This window comes from Podarcis melisellensis, assembly GCF_964234715.1.
Source record: "Podarcis melisellensis genome assembly, chromosome: 2".
NCBI classification, from domain to species: domain Eukaryota; kingdom Metazoa; phylum Chordata; class Lepidosauria; order Squamata; family Lacertidae; genus Podarcis; species Podarcis melisellensis.
This window is the reverse complement of record NC_138529.1, coordinates 119,012,956-119,038,012: the sequence shown is the minus strand read 5'-3', so window position 1 is coordinate 119,038,012 and position 25,057 is coordinate 119,012,956. Positions and strand designations below refer to the sequence as shown.

General features: G+C 47.4%; 1 protein-coding gene and 2 long non-coding RNA genes across 6 annotated transcripts in view; 2 read left to right on the top strand and 1 right to left on the bottom strand.

The window, feature by feature from the left end:
* Positions 1-25,057, top strand: part of LOC309364986 (major histocompatibility complex class I-related gene protein-like) — a 91,067-nt gene that overhangs the window by 9,305 nt on the left and 56,705 nt on the right. The window contains exons 3-8 of one of the 4 annotated variants that reach the window (XR_014165907.1): positions 9,563-9,841; positions 18,259-18,546; positions 19,840-19,923; positions 20,828-20,915; positions 21,509-21,541; positions 22,070-23,645. Coding sequence is in view for 3 of the 4 variants with exons in the window: in XM_081903056.1 (XP_081759182.1) it covers positions 9,563-9,841; positions 18,259-18,580; positions 18,619-18,784 (767 nt within the window). In the remaining variant the exon portion in view is untranslated. Of the gene's footprint in view, positions 1-9,562; positions 9,842-18,258; positions 18,581-18,618; positions 18,800-19,839; positions 19,924-20,827; positions 20,916-21,508; positions 21,542-22,069; positions 23,646-25,057 lie in introns of those variants that run through there. The other 3 variants (XM_081903057.1, XM_081903056.1, XM_081903058.1) reach the window with 3 other exon arrangements.
* The window catches only part of LOC309365273, an 89,133-nt gene that overhangs the window by 54,458 nt on the left and 9,618 nt on the right, over positions 1-25,057 (bottom strand). The gene's annotated exons all lie outside the window — the stretch shown is intronic.
* LOC309365431 lies at positions 10,293-13,940 on the top strand. The gene is made up of 3 exons (XR_014166140.1): positions 10,293-10,307; positions 10,635-11,276; positions 13,842-13,940. It is a non-coding gene; the product is annotated as an uncharacterized lncRNA (long non-coding RNA).

Sequence of the window (25,057 nt, the reverse complement as noted above, 5' to 3'; positions counted from 1 at the left end):
GTTCATGTCTCCCATCAAAATCACATTATAATCCAAATAGTCCATCAAGGTCTCATGCAACTTTTTAAAAAATTCAGATTTCCCCTCATTTGGTGCATAAACTCCTACTATCAAAAATTTCTCTCCTTGTGTTTGAATTTCAATTGCCACAAATCTTCCTTGGTCATCTTTGAAGATAAATTTCGGTAATAATCTCTCCTTTGCATAAATCACTACCCCTCTTTTTTTAACCTTGTCCAAAGAAATAAACTCCTGGCCCAGTCTTTTGTTGATCAATACTTTCCTGTGTAGCCTTGTTACATGTGTTTCCTGTAAACAAATCAAGTCCAATTGTTCCTTTTTTAATAAATGAAAGACTGTTTTCCTTTTCTGAGGGGAGTTCAAACCATTACAATTCCAGCTTAATAGTTGCAGAGCCATGATGTAGTTACTTTATTTCTCCTCCAACTGCACCAAGTGCCTGTTCCTGTTCTGTCAGTGGTATCACCTTCTCCAGGCGGTCTTTTAAATCAGGAGGTAGTCTTGGTATGTCTAAAATTCCTCCTCTTTCTAGTGCTCTTAACTCTTCTCCAGCTTCTTTCTGCAAGTCTTCTCCGTGGTCTCTCAAAAATCTTTCTTTGTCGTCCTCTGATCTTATTTTTATCTTTCTCCCTTTGTAGCTAAAGGATAGGCCTTGGGGGAATTCCCACCTAAAGATAATTCCGTTGCTTCTCAACAGGGTGACCAAATCTCGATAATTGGACCTAAGGTCCAGAAGATATTTCGGAATGTCCTTAAATATCTCCACTTTTGACTGATGTATTTCCAAAGTCTTCTGGAAGTGCAGACCCAAGATTTTATCTCTCTCCTCTTTTGTTCAGAGGGTGATCAAACAGTCTCTCACCCTGTTCTTCTTCCCTCCTCTTCCAAGCCTAAAAGCACTCACTATCTTAAAGTTTTCCTTCTCCAAATCTGGGTTCCAAAAGTCTGCAAATTTCTGCGTAAGAAAGTCAGTCAGATTGTCTTTCTCAAGTTCGGGTACGGCCCTGATCCTCAGATTCATTTGCTTCTCCTTCAATTCAATCATAGACAGTATTGACCTGTGGTCTTCAAGTTGTTTATGTATCGGTGGTATCTTCTCTTCTAGAGCAGTTGCTATTTCCTTTGCTTCTTCAGCTGTCTTTCTGGTCGAGGTAGATTCCTGTAGTAATTTCTCAATAGTTTCTGTGTTGGTATTTACCTTCTGTCCCAAATTGTTAATACTTGTATTTTGATCAATTTTACCTGATGCTTCAGCTACTTGTTTACTTATTCTTTCCAAAGATTCATTAATTTTACCTAGTGCCTGAGCCAAAACATCTTTGGCTGCCATTCCTTTGGGTTTAGATTGAACCAATGCAGCTCCTGTTGGTAATCCAGGAGGACCAGATGTTGATGCTCTTCGCTGCGGCCCAACGTCTGGGCGAAATGATCTACCAGACCTCATTGTTTTTTCCTGAAGCAAATCTATTTTCTCTTTTCCATCTGCCATAACACTCTAGATAAGGCCCAAGGTCAATCCCACGATCAGAATTTATTTTGAAGTGGAAAATTCCCCTGGACCAGCTGTTATTGTAGCAATTTCAAACTTCCTCTAGGGGACACAGTAACAGTCAGAAGTTGTTGCCTTAAAATAATTAACCTTTTTTTCCTTTTAATCCCCCATTTCACAAAAAAGATGACAGTTTCAATTTCAGTTGTTTTCCAGTTACTTTAAGACCAGGAGAAGCCAACCAGAAATATTGTATCTCACTTGTATCTCACTTGCAGAGGTAGCTGTCAAAGGATACTTTCACTAACAGCGCATTCACCGTACGGCATTCTTATTGTTCACTGGCAACCCGTTCCCAGGTTTTAAGCAGTGGATTTTAACTTCCTTTTCTCTCTTTTTGCAGGGAAATACAGTTCAGACCTTTCCCCCCTCCTCTCCTGCAATTAAGGGGGGAAATTGCTTGTTTGATATTAGAATTATAGTCCTTTTCAAACGTCTTTCAAGGTTTTCACTTACAAGTTCATTGCTTTACTCTATTTACAAACAACGGAAGGCAGACTTCCTGTTTATGCCTCTCCGCTTCGGTATCAAATTACTTCTTTGATCTTTTCTTTCGCAAAATAGCCTACTCACGGATAGTTGTTTTGTAGCCAAATTGTCACAGGAAAAAGGCAGCGCTCTCCGGTAACGGCTGTGCGGCTTCGCTCCACGGAAGAAGCAATTGACTCTCAGCACCGCGCCGCTTCCCCGCTCCGCTCCGGAACCTGTAATCGGGCTCCTTTGCAAGTTGGGGGGGGGCACAAAAGGTGCCCGCCAAGTCCCACGGTCACAGGCTTCACCCGCCTGTGATTTTTTCCAGGGTCCCCGCTTCGCCGCAGCGGAACAGACCCGATTCCCGCAGAGCTGGTCCCTCCGGATCAGAGGGAGTCGGCCATTACCGATGGCGCCACCTCTGGAAGTCCCATTAGGTCTTCCCCTTTAACCTTAGGAAAATATGACTAGAGTCTGATGGGAGGCACATAGTATTATTTTCTGTTAAACAATAAATATTACTATTTACCAACTCTTAATTAGTGTTTTTGCAGCTTGATTGTATTCTGTAATATGTAGGGTCAGTATAACCTTTGCTCCCAGCCTGTAATTCCCTTTTACAACTTTGAGAAATTTGTCTCCTGTTAATGCTATAAATCAGGGGGGCCCTGTTCAGGAAGATAAACAACTGCCAAAGTACTTAGCCAGCTGCTTTTCTGCCTGGCATGAAACATACAAACATTTGCAAATATATTTTAAAGCTCATTTTAAAATACAGGCCTTGATCAGATGCCTCAGAGGGAGATCTCTCTATGATTTTGCACCTTTACCTTCCAGGCTTCTCCACTTCCTCACTGCCTAAGCAGGCTCCCTGATTCAGGACCTTCCCCTGCCCCTAACGGCACCACAGATGTCCCAGCACTTCAAACAATAACTGCAGTGGAGGGGTAGAAAGGTGGGTGAGATTGACAGGTGGGCTATGCTATGATGTCAGCTTCACCCTCCTGCCCCTTTTGGCCCAGGGGGACAACCCTGATCAGGATCTGGCCCTGAAGCCAAAGAGATTCCCCACCTGTGAGACAGAATAATGGAGGTGGAAGGAGCCTTGCCAAAGGGGTCAGCCTGAGTGTGTCCAGAGCCCTCTGGGGCCTTCGTTGGCCTTGTCAGGCTTGCAAGGAAGAAACCCAGGGGGTCAGCTGAGACCAAGCCAGCGCTGCAAGGGGCAGCTCTGCTTTTCTTGCAGTGGGATCAGGCCTGGCCTGGCCTTGCAGGCTTCCTCTTGGGCACCTGCGAATTCTGCTTCTCCCCCTTTTATAAATGGGGATTGGGTCCCTCCTGAGCCCCTGCAGGTATCCATGGGAAATGCCCCATAAATGTCACCAAGGGGCGCCTCTCAATTCCTGATGCAGATCATTTCTTGCAATTGCTTACCTCAGAAAATCCCAAAAAAATGAGGTGGCCACTTCAAAGGTGCCACGGACAGCCCTGGAAATGTCATCTAATTCTATTTAAAAACAAGGTTGAAGGTATAGGTGTATCGGGATTGATCCCGCTTAACATCTTGAGGAAACGGGAGGGGAGTGAGCTTCATTCATAAAATGAGGGAGAAAGCAATTTATGCTGAAGAAGCAAAGAAACAGAGCAACTTCCCTCCAAGCAAAAGCTCCATATCCAGACCAGCTGGTGGGGTTTGTGGTTTGTTGTTTGCATAGGCCAACCACAAATAATAATAATAATAATAATAATAATAATAATAATAATAATAATTTATTATTTGTACCCCGCCCATCTGGCTGGGTTTTCCCAGCCACTCTGGGCGGCTTCCAACAGAGATGAAAAATACACTAAAATGTCACATATTAAAAACTTCCCTGAACAGGGCTGCCTTCAGATGTCTTCTGAATGTCAGGTAGTTGTTTATCGCTTTGACATCTGATGGGAGGGCATTCCACAGGGCGGGCGCCACTACCAAGAAGGCCCTCTGCCTGGTTCCCTGTAACTTGGCCTCTCGCAGTGAGGGAACCGCCAGAAGGCCCTCGGAGCTGGACCTCAGTGTCCGGGCAGAACGATGGGGGAGGAGACGCTCCTTCAGATATACTGGACCGAGGCCATTTAGGGCTTTAAAGGTCAGCACCAACACTTTGAATTGTGCTCGGAAACGTACTGGGAGCCAATGTAGGCCATTGTTTGAGTGCATAAAAAGAACCATATCACCTTGGGACATGATCTTGTAGAAGATACTATTTATTTTTTATTATTATTATTATTATTATTATTATTATTATTATTATTATTATTATTAAATATGTTGAGGAGTTCTAGAGGGAGGACTCCAAAGTAGCTCTGTTACAATCATTCTACTTGCCAGAGGGAGCAATTTCGCTTCCCCTCCCCCTGCTGACCTTTCTGGGGCTTCTCCTGACCCCCCCCCCACCTGATTTGTGGGGAAGGAGATGGGGAGAAAGCCCCAGTTGTGCGAGTGGGACTTGTTCCTTCTGGCTCCCGCTAGACTAACTGTGTTAGCTGAATCCAGCCCAGAAAAGCAGGATTTCCTTCCAGAGAAACTGCTCTCATCCAAGGCTTTATATTCCCCAACTCAATTCAGCTGTAAGCCAAAGGCTCCTGAGGTGAAAGAGGAGGACAGCCTCTCCTCCATTGCTGAACTCCCTCAGGCTACCCAGAAGCACAACGAGCTGTTAGGAAAACATTCTTTAAGAAACAGGTAAAGGTTCCTGGAAGCCTTAAAGAGGGTTCCAGAATTTTCTTTAGCGTGTATGAGTGGCACTCTAGGCTTGACTGGTGTCAGCTGGAGGTGCAAATAAAGGGAGGAAGTTGCAGGCTGGAATTTCCGCACGAGGAAAACACACACACTGTCAGCACACACACTGACAACAAGGTTGGAAGTAAGACAATGTGTGCTGCTGATAGTGTGAGTTTTGCTGTGTCAGGATTGGTAATTACTGGAATGAGAATACCATGCTGGAGAGCTAAAAAAGGATTGTCAATAGCTTGTATATAATAGTACAGTGGTACCCCGCAAGACGAACGCCTCGCGAGACGAAAAACTCGCAAAACGAAAGGTTTTTTCGTTTTCGAGTTGCCTCGCAAGACGAATTTCCCTATGGGCTTGCTTCGCAAAACGAAGCTTGCCCCGGGGACAGCGGGTCTTCTCTTTTGAAGCAAGGGGCAGCGGGGAGATCGCTTCTCCCCACCGCCCCTTGCTTCAAAAGAGGTCCGGGGGCAGCTCTTCCCGCTGCCCCCGGACCTCTTTTGAAGCAAGCGGCTGCGGGGAGATCGCGTCTCTCCGCAGCCGCTTGCTTCAAAAGAGATCCCGGACCTCTTTTGAAGCAAGCGGCTGCGGGGAGATCGCGTCTCTCCGCAGCCGCTTGCTTCAAAAGAGATCCCGGACACCTGCCCCAGCCGCTGGGCTTCGTAGCGCTGCTGCGAAGCCGGGCGGGGGGGCGGGAACACCTGCCCCAGCCACCCCGCTTCGGAACGCTGCTCCGAAGCGGGGTGGGGGGCGGGAACACCTGCCCCAGCCGCCGGGCTTCGTAGCGCTGCTGCGAAGCCGGGCGGGGGGGCGGGAACACCTGCCCCAGCCACCCCGCTTCGGAACGCTGCTCCGAAGCGGGGTGGGGGGGCGGGAACACCTGCCCCAGCCGCCGGGCTTCGTAGCGCTGCTGCGAAGCCGGGCGGGGGGCGGGAACACCTGCCCCAGCCACCCCGCTTCGGAACGCTGCTCCGAAGCAGGGTGGGGGGGCGGGAACACCTGCCCCAGCCGCCGGGCTTCGTAGCGCTGCTGCGAAGCCGGGCGGGGGGCGGGAACACCTTCTGAAGGCGGGCGGGGGGCGAAAGTCTTTGTCCCCCCTGCCTGCCTTCCCAGGGGCTTTTAAATCGCCCCGGACAGCGGAGAAGTCCTCCGCTGTCCCAGGTTTTTTAAAATGCTGGGGGTGGGAAGAAAAGCCCTTGTCCCCGCCCCCCAGCCTTCAGAAGAGGTCCGGGGACAGACTGTCCCCGGACCTGGTCTGAAGGCGGTTTCCCTAGGAACGCATTAATTGATTTTCAATGCATTCCTATGGGAAACCGTGCATCGCAAGACGAAAAAACCGCAAGACGAAGAGACTTGCGGAACGAATTAATTTCGTCTTGCGAGGCACCACTGTAACAGAAGGGATGCGGGTGGCGCTGTGGGTTAAACCACAGAGCCTAGGACTTGCCAATCAGAAGGTCGGCAGTTCGAATCCCCGCAACGGGGTGAGCTCCCGTTGCTCGGTCCCTGCTCCTGCCCACCTAGCAGTTTGAAAGCGCGTAAAACTGCAAATAGGTACCGCTCCGGCGGGAAGGTAAACTGTGTTTCCATGCACTGCTCTGGTTCACCAGAAGCGGCTTAGTCATGCTGGCCACATGACCCGGAAGCTGTACGCCGGCTCCCTCAGCCAGTAAAGCGAGATGAGCGCCTCAACCCCAGAGTCGGTCACGACTGGACCTAATGGTCAGGGGTCCCTTTACCTTTTAGTAGTAACAGAAATGCTTGTGCGACCAGTCAAGCAATAAAGAAGCTCTTGACTGTGAGTTTGAGTATGACTCCTGTTCTTGTCCTCTGCCTCCGGGGAAAACTCTGCTACAGTCAGAAGTGGTTTAACCAAGGTGCCACCACAGAAGCAGAAAAGCGCAGCGGAAGTGTGTGCGGAAGCCTCCCTGGGTTTTCGGTGTTTGAGAACCAAGGCACCACCGTACAAAAGTACTTGTATTGGGGGGCAGGGGGGACACAATAATGGAAAATTATATGAAAAAAGACTCTGCAGTGGCAGGCACAGATGTCTTCCCTTCACCCCCCCATGCCTGTTATTTGTGGCACAAAACAAGGAGGCCAGTTGACGCTTTGCTCTCTTCCTGGCACCGTTGGCACTGGCTTTGTGGCAAAGGAGTAATAGGGAGGGATCCTGGAAGAGAGCAAAGAGCTGGGAATCCAGCTGGGAATCCAGCCCTGGTGCTGCTGATATTGAAATTAAAGGGGGGGGGTACCTGAAACTTGGATAACTCTGTGCTCATGTGCCTTACTACTGGTCCCAGGCAGCAAGTTGATTGTAGTTACATTATTGAGGTGCCAATATGCCCCCCCCAGTCTGCTGCAGTTATGACCCCAGAATAGGCACAGCCAGGAGTTCTCTCCCTTCTATGAAACTTCTTCCCTCTGCCTCCTCGTCCTCCCCACTGCCCAGGTGAACTGGGGGCGGGGGGCGGCCGGGTTCTGCAGTGCTGGAGACGACAGGAAGGATGGTGTCCCTATTCCATATTCCTTAGGGAGATGAGAGTTCCCACAGGGATGCTGGCTGTCAGCCCCCCTCTCTCCTTGGAGCCTTTCAGAATCCATCAGGTTGTCTGGACTGCTCGCTCCACCTGCTGGGGGGCTGATAGAGAACGGGGCCCCACATCTGGTAGTTGCTCTTCTTTAAAACCTGCCTCACCCCATGGAACTGACTGCTAGGAAAGAGTCCCTCAACAAGAGAGTTCAGAAATGGGCTAGTCCCGGTGTGTGGGCAGCCAGGATCACAAACAGATTTTATTTTATTTTATTTCACAATTGTAACTACCCGATCCTCTGCATGTTTACTTGGAAATAAGTCCAACCCCACTCAGTGTGACTTAGCTTCAAGCAAATATGCAAAAAGAAATGTATGCACAATTGTACCTCCGGTTGTGTATTTTCGGGATACGAATGTGGCAAACCTGGAAGTATACTTCTGTGTTTTTGCCGCTCGCACATGCGCAGAAACGCTCTTATCGCACTGCATGCGTGTTCAGAAGCGGTGCCTCTGCTTGCGGACTTTTTGGGTTGCGGACGGACCCCTGGAATGAATTAAGTTTGTATCAGGAGGGTCCACTGTAATAGGTAATGGGAGAATCAAAATGATCTGTCAATTTAAGCATTGTGGGACTTCAAAATGATTGTTTTAATGTTGCTGTTGTTGTTTTGAAGATTTGGTGGTAGCCCCCTGGGGTGGGCAGGAGGATGCAGGGACTCACCATCTTTGACAAGGGCAGCCTGGCTTCTGCTGAGAAGGGGGGCCATTTTGAAGTGGGGCAAACCCCCCTTGCGGCTTCCCTTTCCCTCCCAGGCTATGAGGAAACTTCTTTTTCCAAAGGCCCTTCGATGACTTTTCTCCTTTTAGGGAAAAGGTCCTTGATACGGAGAAGCTGGGGGGAGAGAGATGGAGGGGAAGAGGAGACCTTCTCTCTTGAAAGGGCCCCCAATGTGTGGGTGCCCCCCTTCCATGTTGCCCCTTTCCTCTTTTTTGGGGGGGGACGGGGGGCAGCTGAGGCGTCTCCCCAAAAGGGACAAGATCCAGAGGAGCAGAGCTGGGGGGAAAGACGGACAGACTGTGACCTCTGACCCCGCAAGGGAGGCTCCTGTTGGGCAGGAAGGGAAACCCCACCCCTCCCCCGCCTCCAGGGAGTTGGGAGAATCCACTAGGAATTGGGGGGGGGGAGAAAGTGTGAGGCGATGAGAGAGAGGGGGGCAATTTAAGGGGGGGCTTCGTAGGCTCAGGATTGTAGTGTTTCCCTCAGTGAATGTGTTCTGCGGATGAGCCTTCAGAAAGATACAATGCTGGCTGATTTTTCTCCCCTCTGACTGCTGCCTCTTCCCTGAGTCTCAGGCACCGGTACAGTCGCCTGGTCAGTGTTATCAGTGAGCCAGCTGTCTCTCGCACATGGACAGCCTTGAGTGCATTCCATGCCTCACTTGCCGTCACCTTATCAGCTACGTAGACTAGCTGGCTGTCGTCCACTCCAAGGATGATCGTAGCCAAAGCTTTCTCATCCTTTTCTAGCTGGGCCTCTGCTAGTGCCAGCTTTTCGTCGTCGTCCTCATCTTCCTCAGGGGGCTGCGGTGGAGTTTCCACCACCTTCCACAGTCCCTCACGCTTGAGGAAGTGTTGCATGCGGACCGACCAGATGCTGTAGTTAGTGGCCGTCAGCTTCTCCAGCAACACGCCAGTTCTGGGCTGCTCCATCCCTGCAGCTCACCTCCAGCACCCACGGCTAGATAACTGCCACCTGTACTCTTGCGCAGCGGAAGCGTGCTGGGCCCATAACCCTGTCGCGTATTCCACGCGCCGCTTTCAGCAGAGACGCTAAGAGTTCCAGGTTTTTCCAGTGCAGTCTTTTTAATGTGAGTTATATACAGGCATTTACAAAAGAAACAGTCCATACAGAGTACTTACGAACGAATACTCTCCACCACAGCACCACCACACTACAGCACAACCACCACGCCAACCACACCCACTGTTAAACAGGCTTTCCTTTTAAAACAGGTGATAGCCAATCACACTAATCACACTCCTGCTGAGTCACTCTGACCCAGCAGAGTATTGCATCATCCTGTTGAAGCCTGCAGACTTATCCAGTATCCCGCGAATCCCAACAAATAAATCCTTTTTCCTGGGCTCTTTTGCTGATGGGGGAGGGGCTGCTCTGACCCCCCTTGACCTCCTGGGCCTCTTCTGGTCCTTCCAGGGATCCACACCCTTCAGAGGATGATTGGCTGTGAGCTGAGGTCAGACGGGCGCAAAGGAGGAGGGTATTGGCAGTTTAGCTACGACGGGAGAGACTTCATTGCCTTTGACAAGGAGACCCTCACCTGGACGGCAGCCCAGACGGAGGCCGAAGTGAGCAAGAGGAAGTTGGATGCTGAACTGGCCGGGATCCAATACAATAAGCGCTACCTGGAGGAGGAATGCATTGAGTGGCTGCAGAGATACCTGGACTACGGGAAGGAGACTCTGCTGAGGACAGGTGAGGAGGGGCAGTGGGGAGGGGAGGGGGGCTCAGTGGGGCAGTTTCCCTACTCGCCTTAACAGTCTTCCTTTCTGGACCAAACAGCAAACACTTTTCTTGGTGGGGGAGGCAGAAAGAAGTTTGAGACTCTGTGAGAAGAAAAGGGGTCACTTCAGAGTATGAGGGCGGGGGGGGGAGATGCTTAAAACACCCCCATGCCCCTTTGGCTAGAATAAGGGATGGCAAAAGACAAATGGGGGGAGGGGCAGAAAGAAACAGCAGGGAAGGGGCCAGGAAAGCAAAATGCATGTTAAGTTAAATAATAATAAATAATAATAATAAAAAGAAAATTGAAATGGACAGATTTGAGGGGAGAAAACCTCTTGCCTTTAAAGTCTTTAAAGTCTTTAAAACTAGATAAATTAACCTTCTTAAAAAAACAGAAAATGTGTGGGGAGCCCATAAAATATGTCTTAGAGCAGGGGTGTCAAACTCAAATTCATCGGGGGCCGCATCAGCAGTATGGTCACCCTCAAAGGGCCGGTTGTATCTGTAGGACTATGTAAAGGACATGTAAAGTGGAGGTTTCCTGTGTAGAACGGCCGGCGCCGCTAGAGGGCAGACGTTCTCTGGCTTGTAGGCTGCCGTGCATGTGCTGAAGAGGTGGCTTTCTTGTGTCAAAAACAAAAAAACAAAAGCGAGAATAAAAGGTGAAGGCTGGCGGCCCCCGGCGGCTACACGGGCCACATGACGAGGTCTGGCGGGCCGGATTCAGCCTGCGGACCTTGTGTTTGACACCCGTGTCTTAGAGGATGCAGCCCCCTCACTAAGACTGTAGGTTAGCAGAAAACCTGCACATGGTGAGAGAGTATGGGAGTTCCAACTTCTACCTTATTATATCTTCTATTTGTGAGGAATTTTCTTTTTTTCCATGGGGAACATTCAGAAGTGTCATCTTCCCCAACCCCTTGCCTTGAAATGGTCCAGTCCACTCTTCTGCCTTCAGGAATCTGGCTCAGGGGCCAGTCACATGATCCAGTGTTTGGACTGGCTTTCTTCCTGTCTCTCTTTATTAGCTTTGCTGATACTAACATTAATTGAAAATGAAATAATTCTAGCACCCTCCCTTTTTGCGGACTGACACATACGTATTAGCTGTGCTTAGAGAGATCTGAGCAAATTCATCTATGGGGGCCTGGTGATAATTCACCCCAAAGTCACTGAGCATATTTCTTGAGGTTGAGGATTTTGCTCCAAAAGCCACATTGAAGCGTTTTCAAGGGTGACAACGTGCAAAGGAGGCTGGGAATCATCCTCTTTGGGACAGAGGTTCTGCTGAGGACAGGTGGGGTGGGGAGGGGAGGTCTTGTTTTGGGTTTTTGTGGGGAAAGGGCTTGACCTTCTTTCCTTCCTTCTCCCCCCAGCAGAGTCACATCCCCTCCTAGACCTAGGGGTTGGTTGTCCTAGGGGATTTTAACATCCATGCCGACACGACCTTACAAGGGGCTGCTCGGGACTTCGTGGAAAACATGGCCTCCACGGGGCTGTCCCTGAATAAGTCTGGCCCAACCCATAGCCGCGGACATGCCTTGGACCTGGTGTTTACCTCTACGGATGTTGGTGATCTGACACTAAGTAAAAGTGAAACGAAAGAAGTGCCATGGTCAGACCACTTCCTGGTGCAACTGGACTTCTCTGCGACCCATCCCCTCTGCAGGGAGGTGGGACCGATTCGGATGGTCCGCTCCCGCCACTTAATGGATCCAAATGGTTTCCAGAGAATGGTAGGGGATGCTTTATCCCATGTTGATGGCCTTTCAGCCGATTCCCTGGTGGCCCGCTGGAATGCGGAGTTAACCAGGGCTATTGACTGTTTGGCTCCGAAGCGCCCTCTCCAATTGCATGGAGCCCGGAGAGCCCCGTGGTTTTCCACGGATCTGAGGGCAATGAAACAATCGTTGAGACGGCTAGAGCGCCGGTGGCGGATAACTCATTCTGAATCTGACCGGACACAGGTTAGAGCTCAACGTCGAGCCTACCAAGTGGCGATAGCGACGGCGAAGAAGACTTTCTTCAGCGCCTCTATTGCATCTACAGAAAACAGCAGCAGGAGACTCTTTCAGGTGGTTCACAATTTAGCGGAACCACCTGTAACATCGGGGCCCAGTACGGGCCACATGTTCTCCTGCAATGATTTTGCAAATTTTTTTGCAGATAAAATCGCTCAGATTCGGGAAGAAGTAGACTCCACCATGGGAGCAGGGCCGGGGCGGGAGAGTGCTAGAGTCCTGTCTGGTCAAGTTGTGTGGGATCAATTTCAATCTGTTACCTCCGAGGATGTGGACAGGCTGCTTGGACGAGTGAAGCCAACCACCTGTCTCCTGGATCCTTGCCCATCCTGGCTTATAAAAGCTAGCCGGGAAGGACTGGGCGATGGGCTTCGTGGGGTGGTGAATGCTTCCCTCCGTGAGGGAGCCTTCCCAGACCCGCTGAAAGAGGCGGTTATTAAACCGCTTCTTAAAAAACCATCTTTAGATGCGGCCACGATGGCCAATTATCGCCCAGTCTCAAACCTTCCATTCTTGGGCAAGGTGATTGAGCGAGTGGTTGCTGAACAACTCCAGGCACGCCTGGAAGAAGCGGACCATTTGGATCCCTTCCAGTCCGGATTCAGGCCTCATCATGGGACTGAAACTGCCTTGGTCGCACTGGTTGATGATCTCCGGCGGGCTAGGGACAAAGGTGAGAGCTGTTTCCTAGTTCTGCTGGATCTCTCAGCGGCGTTTGATACCATCGACCATAACATCCTTCTGGACCGTCTTGAGGGGCTGGGAGCTGGGGGCACTGTCATACAGTGGTTCCGCTCCTTCCTCCTGGGCCGTGTTCAGAAAGTGGTGGTGGGGGATGAGTGTTCAGACCCCTGGGCTCTCACTTGTGGGGTGCCTCAGGGTTCTGTCCTCTCCCCCATGCTTTTCAATATCTACATGCAGCCGCTGGGAGGGATCATCAGGAGGTTTGGGCTGGGTGTTCATCAGTATGCGGATGATACCCAGCTCTACCTCTCTTTTAAATCAGAACCAGTGAAGGCGGTGAAGGTCCTGTGTGAGTGTCTGGAAGCGGTTGGAGGATGGATGGCGGCTAACAGATTGAGGTTGAATCCTGACAAGACAGAAGTACTGTTTTTGGGGGACAGGAGGCGGGCAGGTGTGGAGGATTCCCTGGTCCTGAATGGGGTAACTGTGCCCCTGAAGGACCAGGTGCGCAGCCTGGGAGTCATTTTGGACTCACAGCTGTCCATGGAGGCACAGGTCAAATCTGTATCCAGGGCAGCTGTTTACCAGCTCCATCTGGTACGTAGGCTGAGACCCTATCTGCCTGCAGACTGTCTCGCCAGAGTGGTACATGCTCTGGTTATCTCCCGCTTGGACTACTGCAATGCGCTCTACGTGGGGCTAGCTTTGAAGGTGACCCGGAAACTACAACTAATCCAGAATGCGGCAGCTAGACTGGTGACTGGGAGCGGCCGCCGAGACCATATAACACCGGTCCTGAAAGACCTACATTGGCTCCCAGTACGTTTCCGAGCACAATTCAAAGTGTTGGTGCTGACCTTTAAAGCCCTAAATGGCCTCGGTCCAGTATATCTGAAGGAGCGTCTCCTCCCCCATCGTTCTGCCCGGACACTGAGGTCCAGCTCCGAGGGCCTTCTGGCGGTTCCCTCACTGCGAGAGGCCAAGTTACAGGGAACCAGGCAGAGGGCCTTCTTGGTAGTGGCGCCCGCCCTGTGGAATGCCCTCCCATCAGATGTCAAAGCGATAAACAACTACCTGACATTCAGAAGACATCTGAAGGCAGCCCTGTTCAGGGAAGTTTTTAATATGTGACATTTTAGTGTATTTTTCATCTCTGTTGGAAGCCGCCCAGAGTGGCTGGGAAAACCCAGCCAGATGGGCGGGGTACAAATAATAAATAATAATAATAATAATTATTATTATTATTATTATTATTATAGACCGAGTTTCCAGTCCAGGCACTGCAAAGTGGGTGGGATCCTGGAACAGCCCCTTCAGACAACAGCTACCCAGGGAGCCAGTTTTTAAACAAGGGTTACATTCTGCAAAACACATTGGATTCAAGGGCGATTGGGTTTGCCAAAGTCCTTCTTCCCCAGACGCCTGCCTCCTCCTTTTGGTTTTTAGAATATTTTTGGCAAGTGGTTAAAGCTGTATGTGCACAAGTTCAATGTGCGCAAGTTGCTGGCTTACTGGGCCTCCTGGTCTGCCCTTTCCACTCCAGGGGAGGCTGCCGTGGAGAAGGGAGATGGGCCCTTTCCAACCTCCAGGGACCCTTTCAGGGCTGGCAGGAGAACCAGAAAGGAGCTCTATGACTCATGGAGAATTAAACACCCTAATGGGAAAGATATTACACACTTCTCGGAAGCTAAAAAATCGGGGGGGGGGGGAGGTTAGATGCTATTTGGATTGCTGACCCTCTTCTTAGAAAAAGCAGAAATTCTGGGAAAGACTATATCAGACCATAATCCAGTAACAATACATATGGAAATTAAAAAGCAAATAAAGGGAAGGTGGAGGATGAACGATGAGATATGGAGAGACGACCAATGGGTGACGCAAGCAAAAATCAAGTTAGTGGAATTTTTTTAGATAAATGGGAAACAAAATACAGATATAAATGTAGTTTGGGACGCAAGTAAAGCGTACATGAGGGGTCTTGGAATACAACAAATGGCTAGGCTGAAGAAGATAAAAGACAATAATATCCAAGAGCTAACTAAACAGATATAAATTAATGAAAAAGAGTTGATCAAAAATCCAAAAAGTCATGAAATATTACAAAAAAATAAAGATATTGCAATCCCATATCTCTAGTATATTAAATAAGGAAGTAGAAAATAAAATTAAATGGGCAAAACAAAGGTATTTTGAGTCCACCAATAAGCCCGGTAAGTTGTTAGCATGGATGATAAAGGAAAAATAAACAAAAAAAGTTATAAATAAAATTTTGGGCCAAAGGGAGGAAATAACAGACCCAGTAAAAATAAAAATAAAATTCTTAAACTTTTATAAAGATTTGTATAAACAAGAACAATTAGAGGTTAATAAAATGGAACAGCATTTACAACACTATAAATTACCAAGAATTGAAAAAGAAAAAGTTGAGGCCCTAAACTCCAATATAGAAATAGATGAAATAGCACAAGTAATAAAAAAAATGAAGAGTGGCAAATCGCCAGGTCTTGACGGAATCAGATTAATGTACTATAAGAACCTGGAAGAAGTAATCCTCCCTATATTACAAAGAATAATTAATAACATACTGGGTGGGAAAGATATACCACAATCATGGAAAGAAGCACTGATCCCTCTAATCCCGAAACAGGGAGTGGAGTTGATGGACATGAAAAATTATAGACCAATCTCCCTGTTGAATACAGACTATAAAATCTATGATGGGGTGATGGCTAATAGATTTAAAAAGACTCTAAAAATAATCAGCAGAGACCAGGCGGGCTTCTTACCAGATAGACATATAAAAGACAATACAAGGATAATAATTGACCTGTTGGAGTATGTGGAAATGAAACCAAGTAAAAAGATGGCCATGTTATTGGTTGATGGAGAAAAAGCTTTTGATAGAGTATCATGGAATTTCCTATTGGAAACTTTCAAAGGTCTGGACATAGGGGAGAAAATAATTAATGGAATTAGGGCGATATATGATAACCAAAAAGCAAAATTGCTAATAAATAACGAGATCACCGAAGAGTTCAGCATCGAAAGGGGGACAAGACAGGGGTGCCCTCTCTCCCCACTTCTTTTTATTGCCACCTTGGAACCACTTTTAATAGCAATAAGAAAGGATAAAAATATAAGAGGAATTAACCTAGGAACTCGATACTACAAAATTAAAGCCTTTGCCGATGATGTAATCGTAACCACTGAAAACCCAGTGGAAAGTATCCAAAAAACGCTTGCACAATTGGAAGAATTTGGGAAAGTCTCTGGGTTCAAACTGAATAAAGGAAAATCCAAATTATTAACGAAAAATTTACGTAAGTTGGAACAAGAGGAACTGGAAAATACAACAGGTTTAAAGGTAGCCAATAAGGTAAATTATTTGGAGGTTTGGATCACCAATAAGAATATAAACTTATATAAGGACAATTATGAGAAGTGGAAGGAAATAAAAAAAGAACTAGAGACTTGGGGAAAATTGAATTTGTCCCTGTGGGGGAGAATATCCACAGTTAAAATGATGGTATTGCCAAAGATGATTTTTATGTTCCAAACAATACCTATAATTAGAGGCGTAAAGTGTTTTAAGGAATGGCAGAAAGACCTTGCCAAGTTTATTTGGCAAGGGAAAAAACCACGCATAAAATTTAAGCTACTAACAGAGTTGAAGGAAAAAGGAGGCTTCGCGGTCCCTGACCTTAAACTGTACATTGAGGCAGCATGTTGGACATGGATTAAGGACTGGATATTAATTAAAAACACGGAAGTCCTAGATCTGGAGGGATGGGATATTGTGTACGGGTGGCATGGCTACATAGGCTAAATCCCACAAAGGATTTTTAAATAATATTGTGAGAAGGGCATTATATGAAGTATGGGAGAGGAGTAAAAAATCAGTAGTAACCAAAACACCATGATGGCTGTCACAAATGGAATCTGTGTCGGTTCACAGGATAAATATGAACAGTGATTGGCTAACATATAAGGATTTAGTAGAGGAAACAAGCAGTGATCCGAAAATAAAGGATTTGACAAAAAAAAATCCTATCTGGAGAAGGATATTTTATATAATAATCAAAAGACACTTTCTAAAATGTACAAACTACTTTTGAATTGGCAAAGAAAGGAGGAAGATATCAAAGAAATTATAGTAAAATGGGAGAGGGACCTGGGACATACGATCAAACCCAATATTTGGAATGAATTATGGACTAAAAATATAAAATTCACGCCTTGTTTCCTTATAAGGGAAAATCTTATGAAAATGTACTATAGGTGGTACCTGTAAAACTTGCAAAAATAAATAAATCAAACAATAACAAGTGCTGGCGATGTAAGGAACAGATAGGAACATACTACCATATGTGGTGGTCCTGTCTAGAGATATAAAGATTTTGGAACATGATTTATGAAGAGATAAGGAGATTGATAAAAACTACATTTAGCAAGAAACCGGAAGAATTTTTATTAGGAATGGTTTCAGATAATATTCCCAAAAACAAAACTAGGCTATTTATGTATGCAACGTCAGCAGCAAGGGTTATAGTGGCAAAACACTGGAAAGATAAAAATACACCCACTAAAGAGGAATGGGTAGTCAAACAGTGCGAGTACTTGGAGCTCGCAAAGCTGACAGATGCAATAAGAGATAAACCTAAAAAATTGGTGAAAGAAGAATGGGAATGTTTAAATAATTATTTAGGGGACAAGGGCTCAGCAACAAAGATCTGGCTATGTTTAGAATGATGCTGCATAGAGAAATGTTCCCTCATACCAAGATGAGGGATTCCTTTGGAATGCAGATAGAGATAATTGATAAGAATAACGATCTGTTGTGAGCTTGACGGAAGTGTACAATAGATGAGCTTTCCTGCTTTGGCTCATCTTCCTCTTTCTTTTTCTTTTTTTCTATTTTTCTTTTTTCTTTTCTTTTATCTTTCCTATAGTTGCTTATGTTCTGTGTCATGTACTTCGATATTTTTTGTAGTATTTTGTAGTTTTTTTAAATTACTATTAAGGAATTTTCCTTTGTAATTTTGGTTGTCTATATTTATATATACCTTTTTAAAGCAAAATAAAAGTTGAAAAGAAAAAAAAGAAGAAAAAGAAAGGAGCTCTGTCTTTCCCAGGGCTGTTGGCTTTGTTCACTATTGGGCTGAAAAGTCCCAGAGCACAGAGAGCAGCCAGTCCAGCATTTCTTCCCCCTCAAGAGAGGAACCAGGATCAGCCTGAGCTGCCCTCAGTTCGTGACTTGCAACTTGGAAGGATCTGAATGAATCCCGCCATTGAGGACCGGGTGAAATTTGCCCCCTCAGCCTAGAGGCAGCTCCCTGGGACAATCTTGGAAACACAAGTTGTCATTGTTGAGTAGTGTTAGAGCTTTATCAAGATGATAAATTAATTTAATTTGTACCAATCCTCCCTCCCAAAGGAGTCTGCTTTGGCAAACAAAGGATAAAACATCTGAAAACTGTTCCATCATAGACACTGACTGGGGAAGATGCCAAGGCAGGTTGAGGAATCGCATTTATTCACAGTTATTTTTAATTTTTGCAGATGTGAGATTGCGACTAGGTTGCCCCTTGGGTCCCTGCTCCTCTGCTCTTTAAAAATACAGGATTCCTCCAGGCTCCCGTTGTGGATGTCTCTCTGTTAACCCCAATGTGGCCCTTTTTGCAGAGGCTCCGGTGGTGAAGGTGACCAGGAAGGCAGACTATGATGGCCTGGAGACCCTCGTTTGCCAAGTCCACGGCTTCTACCCCAAGGAGATTGATGCCAACTGGGTGAAGGACGGGGAGGTCTGGCAGGAGGGCACCCTCCGAGGATTGGTCGCCCCCAACTCGGACGGGACCTACTATCTCTTGCTCAGTGTCCAGATCGACCCCGAGGAGAGGGAGCACGTCCGGTGCCGCGTGGAGCATGACAGCCTGGAGAAGCCTCTGGACGTGGCCTGGGAGGAGGAGCCTGGTGAGAGACAGACAGACAGACAGGAGGGGAAGGGGTGGGCTCTGGGAGGGGGATTTCCACCCAACTCCTCAGATGGGGAACCCCAGTTGGATCCTGTCTATGTCTATGGAGGGAAGCAGCTGAATTGGAATCGGAAGATTTCGACAGAGATGCAGGCTTTTCTGGCAAGGGTCTCATAGGCCTTGAACTCAAATTGGATGTCGTAGGTAAAAACTGGCTGTCACCTTTTTGCCTTTAAGCCCAAGTAGTTGTGATGTCAAAGAATGTGGGCACATATTTTCCTTCTTCAAAATCAAACTTTCTCACAGTCACTGCGACTGAAAAAAGGCAACGAACTGGACTTCACAGTGAAAAAGATTCTCACTTGCTCCTCCTCACACTTGTGCCCAGCTAGAAAAACTGATACTCATCTCCACTCAGCCCAAACACCCGCACACCGCTGGGAAGAGCAAGAAGGGGTTTTTTTTTTTTTTATAAATATTTTTTATTAAGGGTTTTGTAATAACAATGCTCGTCTCTCACACAGCGCCAGGAAAGCAGGAAGCCAAGCAGAATGTCTAAGAGCCAAACTCTCTCTTCCCCCGCAGGAGCTCATGCAGGCACACACCTCCCCACCAACACACCCACCTCTCCTCACAGGCAGGCAAGCGAGAATTATGGAAGTGGCCCTTGAGCCAAAGACTCACCCAGGTAGGGGAGAGGGGACCAGGGCTCACTCACTAGCGCTATGGACTTCAGAGATTCTACACAAACAAAAAAACCAGGACATTTTGCCTCATTTAAAAAATTTGTCTGGACAGACATTTTAAGTCTGAAAAAGAGGACGTGTCCAGGAAAAACCGGACGTATGGCAACCCTACACAAGATGCCTCTTCCTAAGAGTTTGTGCCTTCCCTGAAGGCCTGTAATGCTGGGCTCTGGGGGGTTTCAGAGGGGAGGGAATCCCTTCCTCTCAGGGTCAGGACAGAGAAGGCTGAAGCGCCTGAGCAGGAGGAGATCTGCTTTTAAGTCTGGAGTCTGTGATGAAACAGGTGTGCCTGTCAACTGTATTCCTTAAATAAATCGGTTATTTTGAAGAGCTCTGATGCTGGACTCTGGTGGGGAAAAACTCCCTTGTGTCGGGGCCACTACAGAGAAGACCTTGGCCTGTCAGGAGAGAGAAAGAGTCCCTGCTTTGCACATGTAAAATCCTCTCGGGCTCATAGCTCAGCACCTCCACTCAGATCTCCTGCTTGAGGCCTTGGGGAGCTGCTGCTGCCAGTCTCAATAAAAATGTCTCTTGCCTCCTTTTAGGTAACCTGGGGCTCATTGTGGGTGTTGTGGCTGCTATCCTGCTGGTCTCTGGGATCTTTGGGACCATCATCTTCTTCATCCGCAGTAAGTAAACCCTGGACGAGTTTTCTGCCTCTCCTGTGTCCTTCTGTCTTGGTCTCCGACTGGGAATGTGCTAGTGGAGCCTTCCTGGCAACTGGCCCTTGTATCCCTACAGAGACCCCTCCCCATAAAACACTCTTTGAACATGAACCAAAAGTCCTGTTGGTCATTGCTTTGCGCTCACTCTGTGCTCAAGAAATTCACTTCCCACCTGATGTTTTAATCCATCCTAAACCTTCAATCATGTACACACTTAGCAGGGAGCCTTCCTTACAATTTTTTAGGTGCCAGATAAAAACCTTTCTCTCTAACCAGGCCTTTGGCCTTTTAAATGTGTTTGTGGGAGCAGAGTTACTGGTTTGTTTTTGCTTTGTTGTGTATTTTGTGCTCTCATTTTGTATTTTTATGTTGTGAACCACCCTGCCATCTTCAATAAATGAATAAATAAATATTGATCTGGGAGGACGCTGTATTGAACTGAATAGGACTTTCTTCTGAGCAGACTTGCCTAGAATTGCAGTGTTCATTATCCCTTCCTCCCCCCGCCCCCTGGGCAAATTTAAGGATTAAGAGTCTGCTGGGAGTGAAGTAATAATCTGAAAAGGAATAAGTACTGGTAAGTGAAGGGACTGGATAATGTTTCCTTCTACCCTCTTGGAATTTGTCCACTGCCTGGTTCCCATGTTGATTTTTAAAATTTAATTTCCTCATTTTTTTCTACTTCTTTGTAAAATGAGTTCCTTGAAAAGATCCCCTTCTAGGCTCCCCTTCCTTGGAGGTCTTTGGAAGAGACAAGAGGAGCATCTGCTGGGAAGGTTTCAGCATCTGAGAGCCAAATGGTTGAAATAGGTCTGGGTGGCCTCTGGAGGTCCCTTCCAGCTCTGACCTTCTGCTTTTGTCTTCACAGGGAAATCAGCCTACGAAGAAACCCCAAGTGAGTGACTCCTCCCCTCTCTCTGTCTGCCATATTTCCCCCCAATATGGAGCAGGAACAGGTTTCAAAGAGACAAAACTAAACCTGGTGGTGGCCTAGTCCTGAAGCCCAAGACCTTGATGGAAAGCTTAAGCCTGTCTGCTCAGCCTGTCTCTGGACAGCAAGGGGCCCCTCAGGGCCAGGAAAAGGCTGCAGAGAGACTGTCGGCTGAGGGAGGGGCTCCAAGAAGGAGCAGGAGGAAGAGCCGAGGGGGGGAGAGAGAGGGGTCTCTGGGGGTTTAATTTTCTGGAACCTGAAGCTAAAGATTTGGTTGGGTGGCTCAAGTCTGTGGGTGTCAGGAACCCACCATTGCTCTCCCCCACCCCTTCTGCCTTTCTGCCCCCTTCCTGCCCAGATTGCACCCACCCCCGATCTAGTCCCCCGATGCCTCCATGCCAGGCTGTGCCCATCTCTCTTTGCCCCACAGGACCTGCTTCTCCCTCCAGTGCTGCCCTTGAGCCCTCTTGCCTCTTGCTGCATGTCCCTGAACTCTTCTTAGGCCCCTCCCCATATTGAGACCTATTTGGGATGGGGTCGGAAGGAGGGAGGAGAAGGGCTGGGGGATGGGATCTCCCTCCCCGGGATCCTGACTCTTGTGTTTCCTCCCTTTTGCAGCAAGTGACCAGGGGCCTGACAGCTCCACCAGGGGTAAGTGGGGGGGCAGGTGGGGGCAAAGAGGGGCTCTTGCAGAAGACTCCGTGGGGAACATCCTCAAATGGGGAAAAGCTGTTACCCCCCTTGGGGTTTCCAAGAGTGACATAATCTGCAGTGTCCGTTGAGCTGAAAATCGCTCTTGTGGCTCATTCTGTCTCTTCATCTGAGCTCCTCTACCTGACAAATGGGTTCTACGCAGGATCCAAATGAGAGATCTTGGAAGGGGTTCTGGAAGGGAGTTTTCCTTCTGGTAGGACTGCTTTGTGTCCTTCTGGTATTCCCCCAAAGTGTGCAGCTTGGCTCACTTGCTTGAGCTGCCCTCTGCAGGCATTTGCTTTGCAGGCCCATTTTGGTGATGCTCCTAGCATATCTCATGTCTGATCTGACATGATGAGGGATGGTGGCTTTCCTTGGGAGGCTGGACTAGATATCCTTTGGGTTCCCACTGGCTCTGTAATGCTGATGCCCCCACACCATGATGTTGGCTTAACTTTGAAACACTCCTGTTCTTTATTTCTGCAGTTTCATACCAGCCTGGTGTGTGAGATGAGACCAGAAGGAGCCTGCCCAAGTTTTGCTGTGAATTGCAGAGACTCAGAGCTCCTGCTGTCCTTTAATGCTGATTCTGATGTTCCTTAATCCTGGCTCTCACCCATTCATTCTGACTCCAGGTGTAACTTGAATTTGAGGGTAATCGTGCTTCTCTGATGGATTTTGGCCAATTTTGCTTTGCAGAAATGTGCTTGTATTAATGAGAAATCCTCCAGAAATATGCAACTAAAAGCTTTTAAAATTAATGAGGAGACTAATGTCTCACAACAAATGGAACTAATCTGTACAAAACACAACTTGAAATAAGAGACATTGCACATATTTTTGTAAACTAAGAAATCTTTAATAGAAATACATTTTAAAAATTATAATATTAAAAAGGGATGAGGAGATTGACAACCACTTGCAGTGATTTTGATGGTATCTCTTGGTTCTTTGTTGCTGTGGTTCCCTCCACAAGCCCTTCCCCAATCTTATGTCACTCACTTTCCATCCAAATGGAAGGAAAGGCAACATCTGAGAACTGCTTTGGGTGTATCATGCATGAAATAGGCTAAATTGTTACTGCCAACTTGATTCTTGGGCAGCCCAGCCTTTGGCTGAACGGATGTAATGTCATGGAATGTATAAAAGCCAGCCTAACTGCTCTGGCTGAAGTGTTTTCCACCCACCTTCTGTGTGAAGGAACTGAGTGGCTGAAGACTAGAGAGGCTGTCAGAATTGGATCCGATTCTGATCTGGAAGTTTGCAAATCTGCCTCAGAAGATGAAGAACAGATGTTGGCCATTGATCCCGTAGAAGCCAAGGAGGACATCATCTCCGGTTACATCTGGATATGGAGGGGTTTTGTCTGTTGACCAAGAGCCGTGCTCCAGTTCCTCTGCAGATGGGAGGGACGTCCACCACCAGCCCTCCTGGGTCACCTTCTACATCCCCAGAACCTCACTGTCCTGTCTGACTAGATCCAGAGTGGGCCAGAGGTGACCTCTGCTGGAGTTGATGACTCTTCTCAAACATCCTCAGGCTGGGCAGAGAATGAGGAGCTCCAGGGGGCGTTTAGACCCTCCCCGTGGCAATGGCAGCTGCTGAGGCAGTTTCCTCCAGACCCTCCTTCTGTCCCGATACCTTCAAGGCTCCAGTTCTCCAGCCTGGTTCATGGAGCTCCACGTCCAGGACAACCAGCTGCTGTTCTCTGGGGCTCCACCATGGACCTCCCATGATGCCCTGGGGCAGTGAGTTGAGAAACAGGCTGGAGAGGGAGGAAGAAGCAGCTGAAGGGGGAAATGGAGAAGCAGGGAACTGAGAGGAGGTAGAGAGGCTGAGGGGATGGGGTGTAGTGACTCTCCTGCAGGAGTTGAGAGGGACTCATCCTGCTGACAGCCAAGGAGGAAGCCAGCAAGGAGACCTCCAGGGCCGCAGGACTCTTCTCGCCTAACCCAGTGGATTTGCTGCACTTTGCTTTGAAGACACTGGATGTAATTATTTTTTTTACTTGTGTAATATATGTTTGACTTAAATAAATAAGGGTGCAGCCCCTTTGTCTTTAGTGGTTCTTGCCTTCTTATCACAGGAGTTCCAGAGATTTTGAAGTTCCTGAGAATATTCACATACACAGACAGGTATATTTTCTCCCTCTGCCCTGAATAGAAATCTGCCCTCACCCCTTCTTCCCTGGTGGGGAGTGGGAGGCCATTTGGGGGCCGGCCTCAGGTGTCAAAATGTATTGGGCTGGCCTTGGTGGGTGAGTTATGCTACGTACAATAGGACTTCACAGAAAACACGACTTAAGGCGACATTGGAGCACTGCACAATCATTTGCACATGTTGTTGTTGTTTAGTCGTGTCCGACTCTTCATGACCCCATGGACCAGAGCACGCCAGGCACTCTTGTCTTCCACTGCCTCCCGCAATTTGGTCAGACTCATGTTTGTAGCTTCGAGAATATTGTCCAACCATCTTGTCCTCTGTCGTCCCCTTCTCCTTGTGCCCTCCATCTTTCTCAACATCAGGGTCTTTTCCAGGGAGTCTTCTCTTCTCATGAGGTGGCCAAAGTATTGGAGCCTCAGCTTCATGATCTTTCCTTCCAGTGATTACTCAGGGCTAATTTCCTTAAGAATGGATGCGTTTGATCTTCTTGCAATTCATGGGACTCTCAAGAGTCTCCTCCAGCACCTTAATTCAAAAGCATCAATTCTTCGGCGATAGCTTTCTTTATGGTCCAGCTCTCACTTCCTTTTTTTTTTATAAATTTTTTTATTGATTTTTCCAACACATAATAAAAGACAAACACATTACAAAACAAAAACATACACCACATTAAACATATACCGACTTCCCCATACCTCCCTTTCGCTGCATCCTTATTCCAAAGTTCTTTAGCAACCCTTTGATCAGTTTATCTATTGATTCCCTTTCATTAAATTTCTTTAGACTTAATAATAACAGCTGTATTTCTCTACTTCTTACCCCTTGACATCTCAACACTCCTTAATTTTACAACAGTTTTTAAGATATAATTTAAACTTCTTCCAGTCCTCTTCCACTGTCTCTTTCCCCTGATCTCGGATTCTGCCGGTCATCTCTGCTAGTCCCATGAAGTCTGTCACCTTCGTCTGCCATTCTTCCAGAGTAGGTAGTTCTTGCATCTTCCAATACTTTGCCAGAAGAATTCTTGCTGCTGTGGTAGCATACATAAAAAAGGTTCTGTCCTTCTTTGACACCAATTGGCCAACCATGCCCAGGAGAAAAGCCTCAGGTTTCTTAGGAAAAGTCCATTTAAGGACCTTCTTAATTTCATTATAGATCATTTCCCAGAAGGCTTTAATCTTTGGGCAGGTCCACCAAAGGTGGTAGAAGGTACCTTCAGTCTCATTACATTTCCAACATTTGTTATTGGGCAAATGGTATATTTTTGCTAGCTTGACTGGGGTCTTGTACCACCTGTAAATCATTTTCATT